This window comes from Thalia democratica, chromosome 7 (assembly GCF_965202585.1).
Source record: "Thalia democratica chromosome 7, ktThaDemo2.hap1.1, whole genome shotgun sequence".
In the NCBI taxonomy this organism is placed as follows: domain Eukaryota; kingdom Metazoa; phylum Chordata; class Thaliacea; order Salpida; family Salpidae; genus Thalia; species Thalia democratica.
In genome coordinates this window covers 36153747-36174312 of record NC_139171.1, presented here as the reverse complement: position 1 = coordinate 36174312, position 20566 = coordinate 36153747, and the positions used below count along the sequence as shown (strand labels likewise).

Here is a 20566-nt window from a genome sequence, read left to right as displayed (position 1 = left end):
ACTTTTGTTATAATACTCATTTAAATTGTTTATCGTTTTACTTTTATTTTCAGTTTCACACCGTTAAAAGATTAGGTGTAAATGACTACAGCTAAAACTAATAAAAAAAAGTTATTTACAAGAACAGTTTTTTCAAAGATTTTTATAAAGCAATAATACTTTAAATACAAAACTTGAACAGAATTACTGGTTGTTGCCACTTTTGTAGAGGCGGTTTTTTACTTAACTCAGTGTGGGCAGAACACACAAATAAAACTTGTTTGCTATCAAATACAGTTAGCTTAACTTAGCTTTTATATTTCATGTGTAATTTTTTCAATACAGTTTATCAATGCATGTTTTAGCATAACTTGAAAAAAAAGTTTCAATGAGAATAATGATTTTTTTATAAATATTTTTCAATGTATATTTTCGAGTTAGTACAAGGAATTTTACAAAATTTTTTGTTATTTATTTTATTTTTTTTTATACAAAAACCTTAACATTGTTAGCAAGCATTAAAGTCCAGTGTAAACAATTGAGTTTTTTTTTATAAGTTTAGTTTTAAAAAACCAAAAAATATTAAACATTTTTGTTGTAAAGTTAGGCAAGCTGCAGATAAAAGTGGAAGTTTGTTGTTTCTGTTAACTACAAGCTTTTAAAGAAGAAAGTAGTAAAATGTAGGAAAACTAGTGATGATTTAGATGAAAAATGATAGGCAGCAAATGCAATTTTATTGGCAAAACAAAAAAAAAAACTTTCATACTATTTTGATGCAACAATGTTTTTTTGACATTAATCTAAATTATCATAATAATTTAAACGAACCAATGCTATGCAAAGCATTTAATTTAATTATGTAATTAAAATTTGAGTTAAAGTAAAACATTGATCTTTAAACCGTTTGTTTTTATAATTTTCTTTTGTTGGACATCGACGTGGAAATTTTATTATTTTCGCTTCGATAGTCTAAAAGCCGAGTTTATAAATAATTTAATATTTAAATCCTATTTTTTTTACTAATAATTCTTAAAATGATATAAACACTTTGGTTTTTAAAAACATTGTTTCGAAAAAATAATAACAACTGCTAGTTGACGCATTTTTGCCATGTAGAGTTAACTACCGATCACGCCGGGTTTCATGCTTTGATCAGCATGTTACATCATGCAATCATGTCTTGACCAGGCGATTGTTATGTAAGAAAGACGTATATTAACAACCGAGCAAACGAGAAGGCAGATCATTTGGATTTCGAAGTTAAAAAGAATAATCACTACACCAGTTTCCAGTCCGAAGCGTAAGCCGCCATCTTGGAAAAGCTAGATGATCTCCAGTGAAACATTCTTATTCAAGTATTTGTTTGTCTGAAACATTTACTTTGTACTTAACTTCATAACTTCGTAGTTTTAAATATCTTGTTCTATATGCATTCTGTATACCTACTTTAGCAACGTCGACGGGGCGTACAACTTGATTTAAGTTGTTAACGTGCCGTACTCATAAGCCTACGCATACTGCAGCAGACAAGCAGCAACAACTTCCAGTTTGGATTAATTTGAACATTAAACTCGACCCATAAGCCCACGCATTCGGTGGCATAAACTTATTACTTTTACCTTTCATTTTCTTTATTTGAATATTATATCTTTTTACCTTGCGCGCTCTACATCCGGTGTCAACGAGGAAGTATAAGTCCCTACTTTCTGAACCAGTAAACTGTACGAGCAACTATTTGTTACAGCCTAACTAGAGTTGTGAACTGCAAGAAGCCTTCTCAAGTAATAACTTTTAATATCGTGTCTTTGATTGCATTGTATAATAAAGCATATAGATACTTGTTAGTCTATATTTAAACTTAAATTATAAGTAAAATGAATAGGGTATTAGCTCTTACACACTCTTGCACTCGGTCGCAGACCGAGGTAGCAACTAAATATAAAGATGGCCCCGAAGCTACTGCTAATCTGGCTCCTGTCGAAACTGCCGAACCTGTAGCGGTTTCTCATGAAGCTAGAAACCCCAGTAGTTCGGAGTACATCAATTGGGTCCTCTCCAGCACTTTCACACAAACCATTGAAGACAACACTAAAAGAATAAACGAGCTAACTAAAGTAGTAGAAATTAAATTTGATGACATTTAAAAAACACTTTCTTTACAGAACAATCAACCAATTAATACCCCTACAAGAAGTGTGGTAAGTTCAGTTATTGTTACCCAGACTAGGAGCCTCACTGATTTCCTTCGAAATTGCCTCGGTCTCAGGCTCGACAATCTCATCAGATTCCAGGTTAGCAGTAGTCTCGGAACAACTCATTTCGGTTCGCGAACGTGTGCGAGGGGCTTTTAAGGTTAATGCCTTTTTTAGGGGTTTAAAGGACATAACTATATAATTTATATAACTAAATATAATAAAACTAAGTAATGTTGTTTTATTATGTACAAGTAAACGCAATAACAGCTCACAATAAGTCTAAACACTTAAAGTTAATAATTAAGAAGGGAAACGTGCTATGGATTCCCTACTTGTCGTGTCACTGGTCTCCGGTCGCTCAGTTTCTGGCATTCGACGTTGGTCCGTCTCGTGTACAGAATCTAGATTCTAGATGAACGTTTGCTTGGTCTTCTTTCGGTTCCCGTCCGTAATCGGAGCGTGGCGATAAAATACAATATTAAATAGGCACGATGATGTAAATATGTATAAATATTACAATACAAGTACAATAGTAAGTAGATACGATAATATAAATATGTATAAATATTATAATGGAATTGATTAAATGTACGAAAACAACTTGTTCGTAGAAGTGTAGCTAAGGTTGATGCCACAGTCTGTGTGGGCTTACTCGACAAGATGAATGTTCAAGTTTTTTTTTTGAACGCTGTGGACTCAATCGTGGAATTCAGTATAGAGTTATTTGATGAAAGAGTACTTGCAGTACTTAAATTCTCGATGCCACAGAATGCGTCGGCTTCTTCGATTAGGTGGCTGTTGAAATCTTCTTGCTTGAAGATTGGCGGTAAATGTCTTCTATCAAAGATGGCAGCGGTTGTTATTTCTTTTGTGTAGCAGAATGTCGCTTTGTGCTTGTTTCGAGGTGTTATGCCCGCTTCACGCTCTGATTGGGCGTATTTGTAGTTTTTCGATTCTTTTTCTAGAATTTCCGATGGACTTTGGACTGTAGATAACGCGATCTCTCATTTGATTCTCTCATTTTCCCTGGACTTTGGACTGTGGATCACTTGATCTCTCATTTGATTCTCTCATTTTTCCTTAGCCAACACCCACAAACAAGCTATTTCCAGGTCAATCAAGAAATCGAAAACAAAAATAATTTTAACTAGCACTTATTTTGTTTGTGAAAATTAGTTTTTTTGGGAATTATTTTTACTATATTTATTGTTTTTTTTAAAGGAAAAGTATAATATCAAGTGAAAAAAATTAATTTCTTTAAGTTATCAAAATTTGGACACAAGGCAAAATAAAATTTTGCATAAGTGTCCAACACAGTTAATGGTTTTAATTCACAAGTTATAAGATATAAAAACTTTTTTATATCTTAAATAAATAGTACAGACGTATGAATAAGGTGTACACTTTTCATATCTACTACTTATTACATAATGTAGGTTGACATAAGTAATAGTTAAGATTTTTACAAAGTATACATGTTTTCTATAAAATTTTGAATAACTTGTTAAATTTTAAAAGTAGATTTCATAATAAAAAACTTTTGCATCACTGTAAACATATAGACTTAAAATACAACATCTGAAATCTTTAGGTAGTATTTAATTGTAGCTGAAATTAAGTAACTTTAGTTTATTGCATTACAATGCATTTATTTAATAATAAGAGGCAAAAAAAAAAGATTTTCTTTTATTGCAAAACTAAGCTTTCTTTTGGTAAAAACTTTGAAAAAAATAGTAGATATTATATATAAAAGGTTTTTAAAAGACTAATTTTTTTAAGCTGTTTTTTCTGACTTATATAAAGTTTAAAAATATTATCAAAAACTATTTAACGACTTGTTTTTTTGATAGTTGTTAACCTTTTTTAGCATGAAGTAAGTATATATAAGTAAGACTTGATAAAAAAGACTTAAACATTTCAGTTATACTTGTTACCTAACATATAATAAATAAAAGTAAAGTTAAGCTATTTCTATACAAAATATTTTAGCATAATACTACATGATATTTTCAATAAAAAATAATTAAAAACTAAATTAAGTTAAATGACCTATAAATCAATGTTAGCTATATACACGTCTTAAACTAATCGATAAAAAACTGCTCAACAACTTACCTTGGACACAAAAATTTTCAAAAAAAAAAAATCTTACATAGCTCACCTATTTCATATTTCATAAACTAATTTAAAAGCATAAAGTATTAGATATTAGTTTGTTTGTTTTCTGTAATGATCTACCAAATCCACTATTTAGGACTCCGGAGCTTAAATGTTTTAAGTCTTATGTAGTTTCATTAGAGATCAAAATTAGAAATATTAACTATTATAATACCATTAGTTGGTAAATATTGTTTACTACAAATGTTTAAAAAAAAAAAACAATGTTTTTGTTTTAATGTTTTATTTGAACTTTTGGAAATAGAATGTTGTAAAAGAAAAAAATAATCTACTTTTACGAAATCTCAGTTTAGATGTTAAATTCCAAGCTATTTAAACGACTAAATTTGAATTTTGTACCTTGTTTGATGTAAAAGAAAAAGAAATTAAATATTAAAAAGCTTTAAAAAATAATGAACTTTTTTTTGAAAATCTATACATTATACTTTAATTTACATAAGTTCGAACTATAAATTGAACAATAATTTCTTTAGCAACTGTTTACATATATAATAGTAATTAATTTAGTAAACTACATTTACTCATATCAACACGCCATTAAGCTTCAAAGAAACCTATTCTGTTTTTTCAAGTTGTAATAATTAATGTTTTTCGCCGGTTTTTGGAAGCAATCAATTTCGCTTTTTTTTCAGACAATTTTCCAGGTTCCAAAAATAACCTTTAAGAACAAGCAGAAGATACCTGTGCCGAAAGATACCTTTTTGCAAACCTGGCAAGATGTATGTGTTTTTTTATTGTTTGAGTACCACCAAGACAAGACTTCAGCTTCTTTAACTTCTTCAGCAGATAAATTTTCTTCAGCAAAAAAAAATAATTTTTGTCTCAACCTCTTGATCAACTTAATCTTGTTGCTAACTTTCGTGAGTGTTTGCACTTTTTTCCGATTTAAATTTAGAATAAAACGACAAAATTTTTAAGAACATCATTTTTAGATAGTTGAGTTTTAGCTTTATTAGGCGGTACTAGAGGAACTTGACCACTTTGACCAGTCTCACGACAACTATGATTTTTTTTTTTGATTTCAGTTGCGTTACAACCTTCTGTTTGAGATTAGCAGGGAAAAAGCCAAGTCGATACCGTGGATCAACAGCTGTTGTGAGTAAAAACAAGTCGTTATCATGAAAGTTTATTTGTGTGGTGTTATAAGTAGTATAAAACCTATTCTTTCGAAAGCCTCTTCTATACTTTCTGCCAAGTTTTCTAAGGTTGAAGAACTACTTTGACCTTGTGGACTTCTTCAGGAAACGAATCTGGAAAGCACGGTTGTCACTTTAGCGAGAGTGAAAATTTAGCACGGAATGAAACTTTAGCACGGAGTGACACTTTAGCACGGAATGACATTTTAGCACGGAATGAAATTTAAGTACGGAATGACACTAAAGCACAGAGTGAAACTTAAATTTGATTCTATACATTACATAGTTTGATTTTAGATTTTAAACATTACAGTAAATATGTTATGTAAGCATAAAAAAAATAGTGTCAGTCCGTGCTAAGTTGTCAATCCGTGCTAAAGTCTCACCCCTTGCTAAAGTGTCACACTGTGCTTAAGTGTCAATCCGTGCTTCAATGTCAGTCCATGCTAAAGTATCATTCTGTATTAAAGTACGGAATGACAAAAAAGCACAGAGTGAAACTTTAAAACAGAGTCATACTTTAGCATGGACTGACATTGAAGCACGGATTGACACTTAAGCACAGTGAAACACTTTAGCACGGGGTGAGACTTTAGCACGGATTGACAACTTAGCATGGACTGACACTATTTTTTTATGCTTACATAACATATTTACTATAATGTTTAAAATCTAAAAAGAAACTATGTAACGCATAGACTGTTTACTCCTTACTTAACTATAATTTTAAATGTAATACTTTTGGTAGATATACTTTTCCTTGAATTCGCACTTTAAAATGCTTAAAATGCGTGATCAACAAGATGCTGACTATATAAAGTTCAGTTTTAAACATTTTATTAAATATATTCTTAATTAGTTTAATTACTCAATAGTACCGACCGTGCTAAAGTGTCACTCAGTTCTTAAATGACGCCGTGCGAATATGACACTCCGTGTTAAAGTGACGCCGTGATAAAATGTCACGACGTACTAAAGTCTCACTCTATGCTAAAGTTTCACTCTGTTCTAAAATGTCACCCCGTGCTAAAGTGTCACTCTTTTCTTTAGTGACGACCCGTGCTAAAGTGGTGCTGTGCTTTTCTAACACCTATCCATTTTTTTAAGATTAAAAAACTTTTTTAGTACTGTGCGTTCGGGATTACTTGATAGCAACGCGTTGTTTTTACTACACTGCTGCCTTACTATTTAAAAAGTTTCGAGCAGCTTATTAATGAAATTAAGATTGTAAAGAATTTTAACAACTTGAAATACATTAAAATTTAAATATGTGTTTCATATTGTCTAAAAAAACATTTTAAGTTTATAAATAGATAAGCGACGCCCGTGCTTTTCTGACCCGTTCCCATTTAAGCGATAATTTGTTTTACTACCTTGCGTTTTTTCTACCATTTAGAAATATTGAAAAACAAGTAATATTTTTTTTACTTTTTAGCTTCGCACATTCGTAATAATGAAGTTTTAATATACTTTATTGCTTATTGAACGACATCAAAGGCGCTAAAAGATTGATCTAAGGAACCTCATTGGGTACGAAAGAACATTTCGGTTATCGAGTCATACACCACAAACTTTAAGTTATTCATGACTTGAAAAGCATTACTGAATTTATTTTGACATAGTCAAAGATTAATTTCTAATTCAAACTTTTTTTCACTTAATACAACTGATGTAAAGTAATAATTTTGTGTTATAAAATTTACTTAATTTTTTACTGTTATAACCGACTAAAGGCTTTATTAAGTAGTATATAAACGGAAAGTTTTAGTTCAAGATATAAATTTTGCACCATAAAAAAATCTGAATCAAAAAATAATTAAGTCAATAAATAATTATATAAAGTCATAATTATAGCTCAATTTTTTCTTACAACTTGTTTTCATTAAATATTTTTTTACGAATCTAATCATGATAATAACATCTTTTAGTAAAAAATCATCCTTTTTTTCAGTTAAAATTTTCTGTAATTTTTACTATTAGCTTGAACTTATGTTATATTTGTTTAAAACTTTGCACTAATATTATAAATAAATTGACTAATGCCATGTTATTTTTTAATATTGTTTAAACAAATTACAAGCTATGTGTTTGAAACTTTTAATAACGTTTTCTTTGTTAAATATCAATAAAACTAAAATACTGAAACGTTTATAAAACTAATTAAAAAGTGTAAAAATATAAAGATACACAGTACATCATTAAGAAGAACTAACTAAAGTAAATTTAAATTTATAGACGAAAATTTTAAATTAAAAATTATAAGTTTCAAATACATTTGAAAAAATTTAAAAAGATACAGCAAAAATTGTTAGTATGGCTATTTTTAACGGCTTTATTTCAAAAAAGCTAGTATACTTGATTACTTTAAAAATACAATTATATAAATAAACTTTTAATACTTCGCATTCTTAAAAGTATTAAAAAAAATACTACCATACACCAGTTATTATTTATTGAAAAAATATAGCAAAAGAACAGAAGGATTTTTTTTTTTTATTATCAAAAATAAAATAACTTACTTTTTAATAAGTACTAGGTTAACTTTTAATGTTGAAGCATTAGAAATGCACCGACTTGCTTTATAAAAATTTTGCAAAAACTTAAAACAGATTGTATTTACAACAAAATCAGCTAAAAAAATTAAATTATTTTTACAAACTAAAGTTTTCTCATACTTAAATACTTTTAAAAAATATTCTCCATACCCAAGACCTATCTATTTACGCGTTCACTTGACGCGTATTCGCTCGTCTTGCAAATGTTTCTGTACGGATAGTTCCTGCTCTGGTCCAACCTCCTCTTCATCATCCTCGACCTCTGATGCTGGGTGGTGCGCGGGTTCCTTCCCGACAAGTCCCACTCGTCGTACCCCCTCCTCTTCGCCCTGCTCTCCTCGAACAGCTCCACCTTGATCTTCCTCTTCCCGATCACCTGCCGGTTGAAAGCGTCGATGGCCCTCCCTGCCTCCTCCCTGCTGCCGTACAGCACCGTCGCTCTCCCCGCCGACGTCTTGCCGCCTCTCAGGAAAAGGTGGCAGTGCAAGACGGTGCCGGCCGCCCCGAAGATTCTTTTCAGCTCTTCTTCTTTGACCTGGTAGTCCAGCTGCAGGACGAACAGCCTCGTTTTTTTCCTGACGTCTTCTTTGGTCATGGCGCGTGTTGAAGTTTTTTGTTTTTGTGTGATTTTATATTAATAGAAGGATATGATCTAAATAAAAAAGTTTAGACACTAATCATACAATACTAAACAAAGCTCTGAAAAATAAGTCATATATTTTCAATATTGAAGAAAAATTATTACATAGTTGTTGTGATCTTATTTAGTAAAAACTATTTAACTTTTCTACAGAAACTCAGTTTAAATGTTGCATAACTTTTACAGATATAGTTCAACTCACGCAATAAGTTTCTAATTCAAATCTCTGTTGAAAATGTTTTTCTTAGATACAGAGGATCTAACTTAAAGTTCTTTATTAAAAAAAAATTTTTTTGGTAAATAAAACAGTTTTTTTTTAATTTTTTAGAAAAGATCACAATAAAGCAACTTGCACATAACTAGTAATCAGTAAGTGAAAAAATATTTTTTTAACATACTATCTACATGTAAAGTACAAGTTCAGATTTAATTTTTTTTTTAAAGTTCGTTTTTGAAATTTTCATAAAGTATCTAATTTATGCAACAAATTACAGTTGTTAATACCTTCTAATTAGTATAAGAAAATTTTTTAATGACATTAAACGACAAATATTAAATGATTTTACTAAAATACAGGTATATATAGTTCTCTAAGTTTGCATAATTTATTTTAGTACAAACATAAGCTGTTAATATCACTTTTTTTATTGCTAACAAATACAAATATAATATTCTAATTGCAACAAATTAAATACGAAAAACAAATACACATTTTATTGCTAGTGAACACACTAACTTCGATAGCTTGATAAATATGTACTATTTTTATAAGGTTTATAATGTATTAAATAGAACAACAGTAATCTAAAAATTATGATAGCTCTATTTTTTATTTGTAAGTCTAGTTTTGAAAAGTTTACTTATTTTTCTAAGTAAAAGTTTGTGTCAGCTGATTCCAAATATGTTGCGTTAATTTATACTTTTGATAAATAATATTTTAAAGTAACTATATTAAATTAAGCTATAAGCTAGTGTGTGTAAACAAAAGGATAAAATTCATACACAATTTTTTTTAGTTTGAAACTAATATTTTGAGTATTTTTTTGTATTAACTATTAAGTTTTTTAAACTGTAACATTGGAATTATTTAAAAAATCAATGAGTAGATTTTTTTTATACTAAGCAACTTAAAGTAAAATTGAAAAAAATAAAAGTAAATAAAAAACTCTCGCTCGATTTTTATAAAACAAAAAGTTGCAACTAACACTTAAACGTGCATAAAAAACAAAACATGAAAAAAAAATTGTAAAACAACCATCGCGCTGCTTATGTTATAATGTAACGCTTATTTTCTTAAATGAATTAATTTAATACCTAATTAATAGCATTTAATTTAGTTGTTAATTTCTTTATAGCGTATAGCAATGAAATAATTGTTTTTCAGTTATAACTAGTATAAGTTAGCAGAACTAATTTGAATTAAGAATGAAATGATTATTTTGTAACTGTCCTTATACTTAAACTGAATTAGTAAGAAAAAGCTTTCTAATAAAATCTATCTATATTTATAGTAAGACTAATAAATCTTATTCATAAACTTTACTTTTAGATGTTCTTATCTTCATAAAGTAGTTCACAAAAACTTTAAAAGTTTTAGTTTTAAACAATTAACGTGAACTAAATGTATTTTTCTTCAAAAATATTATCAACTATGTATTTAACATCAAAGCTTTGTAAGCAATTTTTCCTTTATTTTCTAGAAGCTAAAAGTTAAAATGATTTTGTTAATTTTGACCAAATTAACAAAACTATTATCGTATTGACGCAGCTTTTCCAACAAATCTTTTGAAAACAACGAAACAAAGTGCAATTTTTGAATTAGTTTTTTACAAACTTTTACTAGTTCTATACACAATCTTTAAATTTCGGTTTGAAATATACAAGTGCAATAAATTTTTGCTAAATAACAGTAAGATAGTTGATGTAATTTTTAATTATTTTCTGCTTAAAACAAACTTACAATAAATCGAAAAAAAAATTGGAATGAAAGCACTCTTCAATAAATGAAGCTTAAATTAAATATATATTTACTAGCTCAGTTTCTTATAAAAATCTTAAAACTATAAAAACAAGATAGTTTTCCGTTAAGCTGAAGACTATAAGTTTAAACAAAATTGATTACTTTTTTCTAAATTTAAAAATTATGAACAGTTCTTAAAAGTTTACAAATTTATAGAATTTAGGCCTTTTTATATTATTTTAAGTTGATAAGAAAAGCTTCTGAGAGTAAGAAAAAAAAACTACTTGCTGTTTTTTGATTAAATTTCTTAGTACTTAACAACACAAAAGTGTTTGAATAAATTCATAACTTCGACTATTTTTATATAAAGCTAATTTGCATTTTATTTTACTTGAACTATTTTTAGAATAAAACCTTTTTTGTTAATTGACTTTTTTAAAAGTTCATAAAAAACAAACTAATAGTGTACTTATTTAGAAGTTGTCAAAATTCGAACATAAATAGTTTTGATGAGTAAAATATATTTTTACAAAATAAAAGTCTATACATCATACTTTTTTTCTAAACTACTTATCATAGTTTTTAACAAGTTTATTTATTGTTTACAATATATAAGCAATTAATTCAAAACCAGGCTAGCTTTGTAGTAAAAACCTGTATACTAGATGCATATTTAGCTTATAAGATTAGAGTAGCTTTGAATAAAACTTATCTCAAGTTTTATTTATAAAAAAATAACAAGGAAAGTAATTTAATCTAGCTAAGTAGAAATAAAAATTAACAAGTTGTACTTAATTATGTAAAGCGGTTTATTTAAATAATTTCAAAATGAAAAATGAACAGCTTTGTAGTCTAAAATTAGTAAAACATTATACTGTTTAACTAATTTTCTATAAATACTTTATATAAAGATGCATATGTAGATTACATCCCGTATCTGAGAAGGTGCAGTAAAAAAATTGCATTGTTTTATACTTATTTCTTCTCAACTTACTAAAGCTACGCTAATAAAAAAAGAATTTGTTGTAAAAAGCTTGAAATAATTATAATTATACTTGATTTCAGCTTTAAAATTATCATTATTAAAGTTAATAGTGATCTACAGGGTCCTAGTTTAAAAAGTGGATACGAACCCAGCCAAACTTAATTTAGAATATATCCGGATCCAGTTCCGGTCAGACTCTAGTTTTTTTCATCCGGTAGCTATCTAGTTTTAGCGTAATATATACGAAAATAAATTAGGATCAAATTATTTGAATCGATCAAAAGTGATTTTTTCGTTTAGAAAACATATTAATTTAAAGAAACAACCACACTAAATTTGATAAAAAACATTACCGGAAAAGACGCAAGTAAACTATCGAGAGTAAACAAATTTAGAGTACTAATACATAGAAAAAAATAATTTAAGTATGATGTAGGTTTACAAACATTTGGTTGATAAAATACAAAACTGTTTGAACAAATTAACTTTATAGCTTTTCTTTATTGGAATTTTTCACCATAACTGTATCAATTAAATTATATTTATTGAATTTTTTATAGCAGTTTTTCTTCTTCGTTACAGGACCTACCAACACTTTTTTTATGTAGTGATTTAAACTTAAATAGATTTTTTTATTCATAAATAATTTTTTCTGTACATCTTATTAATGTATAAAACAAAGTAAAGCAACTTATCCAGTCAGTGAACCCAAAACGACACCGTTTTGTTAGTAACAGACCGAAATTATTTGACTTAGACTTTTGCGGAAAAGCTTAACTTTTGTTAAACTAGTAACTTTATCGGCACATACTAGATTATCGAAGAATAGTGAGAGTTAGCTCAAAAAGTTTGGTCTAATGGACTAGTGTGCGAAAAATAATATTCAGTTATCCGGTCATACAGATACAGATTAATGTCTACTTCAAAATTAATAAGTTATGTCCAGAGAAAGCTGTACAAGTAGAAGCCAAATGAATTAAGAAATACTTTATTTTCATAGTTTATGGGTTGGCTGCAGTTGAGGGTTTTTGAAATTATTTCATTCTTAACATTACGCAAACTAGGTGAAGTAACAACAGTATAGCAGAACCCTAAGAACATATATACCCTAATTCCTAACCCATTTTACCCAATATATAAAAAGTTAAAAAAAAAAAAGGTTTTGTTAATTTATATGATAAAAAATATTTAAAACATTGGCTAATCAGAAGCGCCGTAGACTTGCAACAGACATAGAGTTTATAAGAACATGCATTGTTTTAAATATAAAATAAATAACTACGCAAAACACAATAGACAAACGAATCTGTTTAACTTATAGAATTTACAGCAAAAACACTTATTTACTCATAACTTAAATTTATTTTTCTTTGTTAGTGATATGAAAATGAGGTCTAGATCCGGCTGGATCCTAAATTTGAAAATGGATACGGATTAGGGACCTTATTTTCAAAAATAGATAACTTATATAAAGGTTTATGTTTGACTCACTTAGCTATTGTTATTTTTTTCAAATATTAATAATAAAATAGTTTGTTGTAAAAGAGTTTATCTATACAAAGATTAATTATGAGTAAAAATTATATTAAAAATGTTAAATGTCTAGCTTGGATATTATATTTACAAATTTATTTGATGATTAAACAACACCATAGCTGTCAAAGTGTCAACAGACAACTTTTTACTTGCTGTTTTTTCTATTTAGTTAGATTGTACTCTACATTGTTGACTGCTTGTTAGTATTGATCTTTATGGATAGTTATTTTTGTGCAACTTTACTACAACATATTAGTTCCGGTTGAGACATAAAGTTCCTGTATACTAAATTTCTACTAAAGTTATTAAATAAATAAAAAAAAGAATTTACGACATAGGTTATATTTTCTTATAATGATTTTTGAGAAAAATAAAAAAATCTTTTTTAATAAACAAAACTGAATAAAAGGGCAATATCCCAAAAATAACTTGGTTTATAAAAATACTAAAAACAATCTTCAGTTAAGTTTATTTCCGCAACGATAGAAAGTAAATTTTAAAACATTGTTTATAAATTTAAAAAAAAGTATATACACAAGCCCAAAATGTTACACTTTTTTAATGGGTTCTTCTAGCATCAACTCAATGAACCGAAACAAAAAAAAAGTCTTTTTTAAACTAAACTATTAGGCTAAGATCTTGTATAAAAAGAGCTGTAAGAAAAAAAGTATTTTTACGCTTAAGTTATTAAGTCACGAAATATTACTTAATTTTTCTTTTAACTTAAAGCAGTTGTCGTTAATGCATTTAGCACTTAAGGGTTTAAATAAAAAACACTTTTTTTATATAAGTAAAAGCATTTTTGGCTTTATTTACTATCTTTTACATTTATATTTTATATATTTCAGATTAATTTGTAAAGCTATTCTAATTGTAGGGTAATTTAGTTAACTATAATTAACCTCTTTGTATAAAATTTTAAATCTAAGAGAAAAATATTAAATTTTAGTTAACTGTAAAAAATATACTTTTATCATTGGTCTTTTTAAATATCAAAATTTATTCAACTATGTAATTAAAAAAAAATCTTTTAGGTATTCAGTGTTCAGATTTCTTTATTTTTGGCAATATTGGTGTAATTTACCTTAAAACATATCAAACAACCCAAACTAAGCTAAGCTAATGTTAGTAAATTAGAGTTTTGGAGCTATTAAATCTTTGTTCCTATTATCATCAATAATCTTTCGTTTTGAAGTTTTCAGCAAGGTTTTTAAAAAACTAGTTCGTCAAATTTAATTTATACTTTGAATAAAAATAGTTTAACTTACAAGCTAAAGCAAAGTTTTTTTTTAATGTTGCTGCTGACTATAAGTGTAATCATCTTTTATAGCTCAAAGAAACATTAATATCTATTACAAAGGTTTAAGATATAAATAAAGTGTAATTTTAGTTGTCAACTAAACCAAAATTAAAAAAACTAAACTACAAGTCTAAATGTTGTTTATATGTTTATTAAAGTTTAAATTTGATTCAACAAGTCCAAATACTAAATTAATACTAGATTAAAAATTAAGTACTTATATAGTAGTCTTATAGTATTTTTTCTAGGTATCATTATCTAGTTATTAATCTATTTAAAAAAACGTTCTTGTTTTTGTGCCTATTCAGCCATTGAAGTTTTATCTGTAAAAATGTGTAACCCTGATTAAGATTGTAACTATACAAGCTTAATATTAAGGTAAAAATGTACATTTTATTCTTACACTGAATTATGAAAATTTCTTCAAGACATACTACAGTTTTGCTGCCTTTTTAAAAGTAATGTGTTATGTAATAAATTATTATATAATGTTTGAAATTATATAAGACTAAATGTAGGTTTGCATGTATAACTCGCAATTTTATGTGAATTTATATACAGTTTGTGTTTATGAAGTAGACAGACACATGTGAAACACTTAACAAAGTAAGTCCAAGTATTTAAAAAATACATACTTACAATTTAAATTAAAGCATAAATTGTATCAATTTTTTCTAATATTGTAAGCTAAATTTTTCATCATTTAGAAACTGAATTTTTAGTTACAAAAGGTTATAAAGTATATTTTTTTCTGTATTAAGTGGCTCATTCTTTTTAAAGTGCTTTTAAAAAAGTACATTATTTAAGATGTCTAAAAACATGAGCTTGTCATTTGTCAGCAATTATTTTTTAAGTTCAATCAAACAAACTAAATCAAAATTTTATACATACAGGTTTGCTAAAAAACCTTGAAACCTGGAAAAACCTTAAGTTTGACAATTTAGGCTAAATTTTTAACAATTTTAAACAAAGGAATTTTTAACAATTTTAACATGTTAAGTAGTAAAAGTTCAAATTGACTCAAATAATCTGTCATATAGATAAAAATATTTGGTTATCATCAAAAATTGTTTTTATCAAAAGAAACATTAAAAGTTGCTTTAGAGTATCTTTTCAATGTTTCTATACTATTTAACTCAGTTTCTTACCTTAAAATTAAGTTTAAACTAAAAATAGACTCAAAAATATGGTCTTTTTTCAAACAATCTGTGGAAATTATGAAAAACTGGAGAAAATTTGCCAAAAACATTTGGCAACCCTGTACATATAATTTTCTAATAAAACCTCAAAGTATTAAAACCTTTAAAATTTTCCAGGACAAAATAGTGTAAAAATAAATAATATAGTGTTATTTTACAAAAAATAAAAAAATACTTACATTGCTAATCAAACATGCTAAGCGAATAGAGAAATTTTAAGTTAATAACTCTAAAAGTAAAAGAAAATGATAAAATTTTAGTTAAAATTATATTTCCAAGAAAATTCTTAATAGAAAAAATTGTTCATAGGTTTGTATAGAGAACGTTTTTAAAATTGATTTGATCTCAAAAATAAACAAAATTTTGTATACAGGAACCTTTCATACTCAAGTTTTTTTTTAAGAGGCAAAGTAAATTTTTGTAAAAAAAGATTTTTGACACAAGACAAAGGTTGGCAAACTACAGCCTGCGAGTTGCATTCAAAAATTTTGTTGACTTATTTGATAAAATGTTGTTTTAAAAAAATGAAAACAAAATAAATAAAACATAGAACTAAATTTTAGTGTTATCTAAAATGGATAATCTTCTATAGTATTTTTATTTTGTTCAAAAAGATTAGTTCAAATTCAAAATATTTTTTTTAAGGAAATTGAAAACATTCCTTTTTTGACCTGCCTACCCCTGCCCAAGGGCTTTAGAATAAAACACTTTATTATATTAAGCAAAATATTTAAACAAACAAACATTAGTAGCTATCAAAGCAGGAAAGCGTATCTATATTATTTCTTTTATTTTGTACGCACATTTTGAAGTAGGGATAAGCAACCTATGGCCTGTTGAGTAAAAATTTTGATCAGGCCCAACAGCAGCCTGTGGGAGCATGAAAGTATGGATGGCAAAACAATATAGAGAAATATAAACTAGATATTCTGGAAATTGAAATAAAGAGCAAAAAAAGTTTCTAGTATAATTTAGTAAAAAAATTAACATAGAATTAGTATTGTGTTCAAATGAATTGGATACTTTAGTAATTATTCTGACTTAATTGAAACTGGAATGCTATGGCCCACTAAAGACTTAATTATTGCACATCTGGCCTACAGACTTGAAATGTAGCCCTATTTTAAGTACTGACAGCAGCATAACTACTAGGAGTGTAAAGTTATTGGCGTGGAATAGCTTTTATCATAAAAATTATAAACAATCTTTAATAACAAAAACTATATTAAACATGACAAAAAAGGCTTTCCTAACACTCAGGATAACTCAAGCTAGTTTGAACTTTGTTTAAAAAACTCAGTCTGACTTAAGTTTGTAATTTAATCTTTAAGGGCATAGAAGGGGGATTTTTCAAGTTGACAGGGTTGCCACTCTTTGAGCCAAAAAATCTTCCCTGAGTGACCAAAAATTTCCCTGAGTAACCTTAAATTTCCCTGAGTTTCCCTGAGTATTTTTCAAATCTTAAAAAAAAAAATTTTCTCTTCTAACGCAAATTATTAATACCTCATTCTCATTTTTCTTCTTTAATAATAAAAGGAAGGTTGTATGTGTATGCTTCTGCATTAAATTTATGAAAAAAACTGTTTTCAAAAACTCAATCAACATTTTTAGCAAAGCGCTGTTGCTCAAGATATGCCAAATATTGGGCCCTATAAGATTTTACAAATTTTAACAATTCAGAACTTAGTTCAACTGTGCTTGGTTCTAGACTGTTTGCATATAGATGATCTTTGATCATTCTTCGGGACCTTATTGTCATCTCTCCCATATTAGTTGATATTACTTGGGCTGTTTTCCTGATACCTTGTTAAATATGGAACCAAAATTGAGGCAACAAAGCTAATAAAATTAAATTTCACAACTATTAATACATCATCCTTTATAGCATTGCTTATAGTTATAAAATCTTGACCTGGTGGCTGTTTGTAACCAGGCAGTTTTTTCCAGTTTTGTTTAAAAAATAAGAACTAATAGTACAACATAGTGTTTTTTAAACTACATAAGTAACTAAAAATAAAAAGTTTATTAGAACTTTTCAATGAATAGTTAACAACAACTTTCATTTCTCTTCAACTGTTTGATTTTACTTAAGTAAATACAAATTTAAAACTTAAAAAAACTACAATGTTAATACTAAGAATATTGAAGAACTAGCCGCAAGGCTAAAAAAATTCTAAATAACCACTTAAATAATAAAAATTACTACTTTTGAACAAAATATTGAAACTGGATTAACTAAATCTCATTCTAGATCTAGAAAAAAATTTCCCTGAGATTTTCAAAAACTTCCCTGAAATTTAGAGAAAAAATCAAAACTTCCCTGAGTTTCCCTGAGTTAAAAGAAAAATGCCAAAATTCCCTGAGATTCCCTGAGTTTCCCTGAGATTTTCTACAGTTTGAAAATTCCCTGAGATTCCCTGAGTGTGTGGCAACCCTGAGTTGATCTTATTTTGTAGAGTTTTATTTGAGCTATCACACATTTTTAACCTCTTGAAAAAATTCAAAGTAAGTTATGAGATATAAGCAATCAAAGTTTATGTGCTAAACAGGTTCCTGAAGGAAGGCACAAATTAAAAGCGGGAACAAAGACTATTTCATTCTATTTTTACACAAATCTATTTTCACATTAAGTCCATTATTAAAATTTGAATAAATTAAATAAAAATATTTAAGGGTTGATCATACCAATTTGATCATCAGACCACAAACCCTTGGTAGACTGAAACCGATTTTGTCCTAATTAGGACTCATCAGTCAGCCTCAACCAAAGAACTTGCAGTAGTCAATCTACAAATGGTTTATACATGCAAGCGTGAAGCAACCATTTGCTGGTAATGATCAGTGAGTCAGCATTGTCTTTTGCTGTGCAGCGTTCAATGCATTGTCCACTAGGCAAGACATCTGGTACGCTCATGTTAGATACAATCAACAAAAACATTGGCAAAAGTCTGCAGAGCAAAAGCCTGGACTCTTGTATGAGCGTTGGTATACAAGAGTCCAGGCTTCTACTCTGCAGACTTTTGTGAATGTTTTTGTTGATAGATTAAATGAGATTTTTTTTAGATTTGTAAAGTACTAATTTATAACAAAAAAGATTTTTTTTTTGTCATTAAGTTTTTATTTTTATATATTTTTTTAATTTTTTATAACAAGATTTTTTAAATATTGAAAGGATCATTTTCTGAAAGCTTGAAGTAATTATCTCAAAAATTGTAGGAAGAGATATATTTTTAATGAAATAGTCTTTTTTTTGTCTGTCTCATTAGTTTGTGCCTCCCACAAGGATTCTGTTGTAGTCTCCAACTTTGACTGGCTACATCTCTAAAAATAATTTGAATTTAAAATATGTAAGAAGCAACTTGTAGCTTAGTAAAAACTTAACAAAATAAGATAACATTTAAATAAAAGTAATCTCCCCCCTCTATGCCATTAAAGTGTGAAATTTTAAAAAACTACTATAGGTAGTACAGCATAATAGTCTTGTTTGTTTCAATTCTTTTTTTTAAAGTGTTGTTGTTTTATATGAGCATTAAACTATAGATAGGTACCAAACTTTTTTAGGTTTTTTTTTAATATGTCAAAAAGTCTTGCAGCTTTACAAAACTATTCAAGCAGTGAAGATGAAGCTGTCTATGAGAAAGAAGAAGAAAAATCAAAAAGAAAAGTTCTTCCAATTCCAAAAGACATTATTGATATTTACCGTAGTAACACTTTAGAAAAGAATGCTAACCACCAAGGAAAAATAAGGACCTTTGCTCACAAAAAAGGAAATTGGGCAACACATGTGTACATTCCTTATCAATATGAACTGCTTCAAGGTTTAAAAGAAAACATTAAACTCACATTAAAAGACATGTCAGGTTGGAATATTGTAGACAGTTTTCATGTTAGTTTGTCAAGAACCTTTGTGCTGCCTTATAACCAAATTCAGCCTATAAAAAGTTTGCTTAGTGATTCATTTTCTTGTGAAAATAGTTTTAGTATTCAACTCGATCCTAATGACCTCAGATTTTACACAAATGATGAAAAAACTAGGTCATTTCTTGCATTTGAAATAAAACACCCAGTTGTCAGGAGAAGACTTTTGGACTTGACAGCAAAAGTTGACACTGTTTTAGAAAAGTACAACTTGGAAAAGTATTACAAACATCCATCATTTCACATAAGTTTTGCTTGGTGCTTAGGTGTAAAGAATAGCTTAGAAGAACTAAAAAAATTCAAAGAAAAATGGAATGATTTATTAACGCAAAACGATGAGCTATTTCAAATCTTTGTTGAGTTTATATCGATGAAATCAGGAAACAAGTATATGACATTTTCTCTTATTTAGAAAGTGTTTATTAACATTTTTTCAATGGAAAGTTTTATCTAAACTAGGATGCATTTGAGTAGAATTTAACAATAATTTTTTTATAGTTAAATAACTTTTATGTTATGTCATAAACGCTCAAATTGCTCATCATAGTGTCAGAACACAAATACTATTATTAGTATTAAGATTACAAACGCTTGTTGTAACATAGTTACTCATTCTATAAAGAAATTGAACTTAAAATATACAACTTGCTTAAAACTGTTAGTATTTATAAAATAGTACTCAAGAGTATATAATTTTTTAACTATGAAGCTATAACTTTTAAAAAGTAGTTGTATTTCATTAATATTTAAAATTTAATTTATAAACTCAAAGACTTATTTTAGTTATACAGATATTTTTAACAGAAAGATTACTATTGTTCATTGCCATTTTTTTGATACTTTTTTGTGCCGTTATAGAAAATTAAAATAGGAAATTGATTTTTAATAGTATTAAGTATAATTTTAATACTTAGAGGAGTATTTTTATTTATTGTATATTTATATTGTTAAATATATAAATGTTTCTACTAGTTATTATCATAAA

General features: G+C 27.6%; 1 protein-coding gene across 1 annotated transcript; it reads left to right on the top strand.

The window, feature by feature from the left end:
• The first annotated feature begins 19237 nt into the window (after positions 1-19237).
• Positions 19238-20165, top strand: LOC145841332 (U6 snRNA phosphodiesterase 1-like). The gene has a single exon (XM_082948693.1). The coding sequence runs from the start codon at positions 19238-19240 to the stop codon at positions 19991-19993; it is 756 nt and encodes a 251-aa protein (XP_082804819.1). The 3' UTR covers positions 19994-20165.
• The last annotated feature ends 401 nt before the right edge of the window (positions 20166-20566 follow it).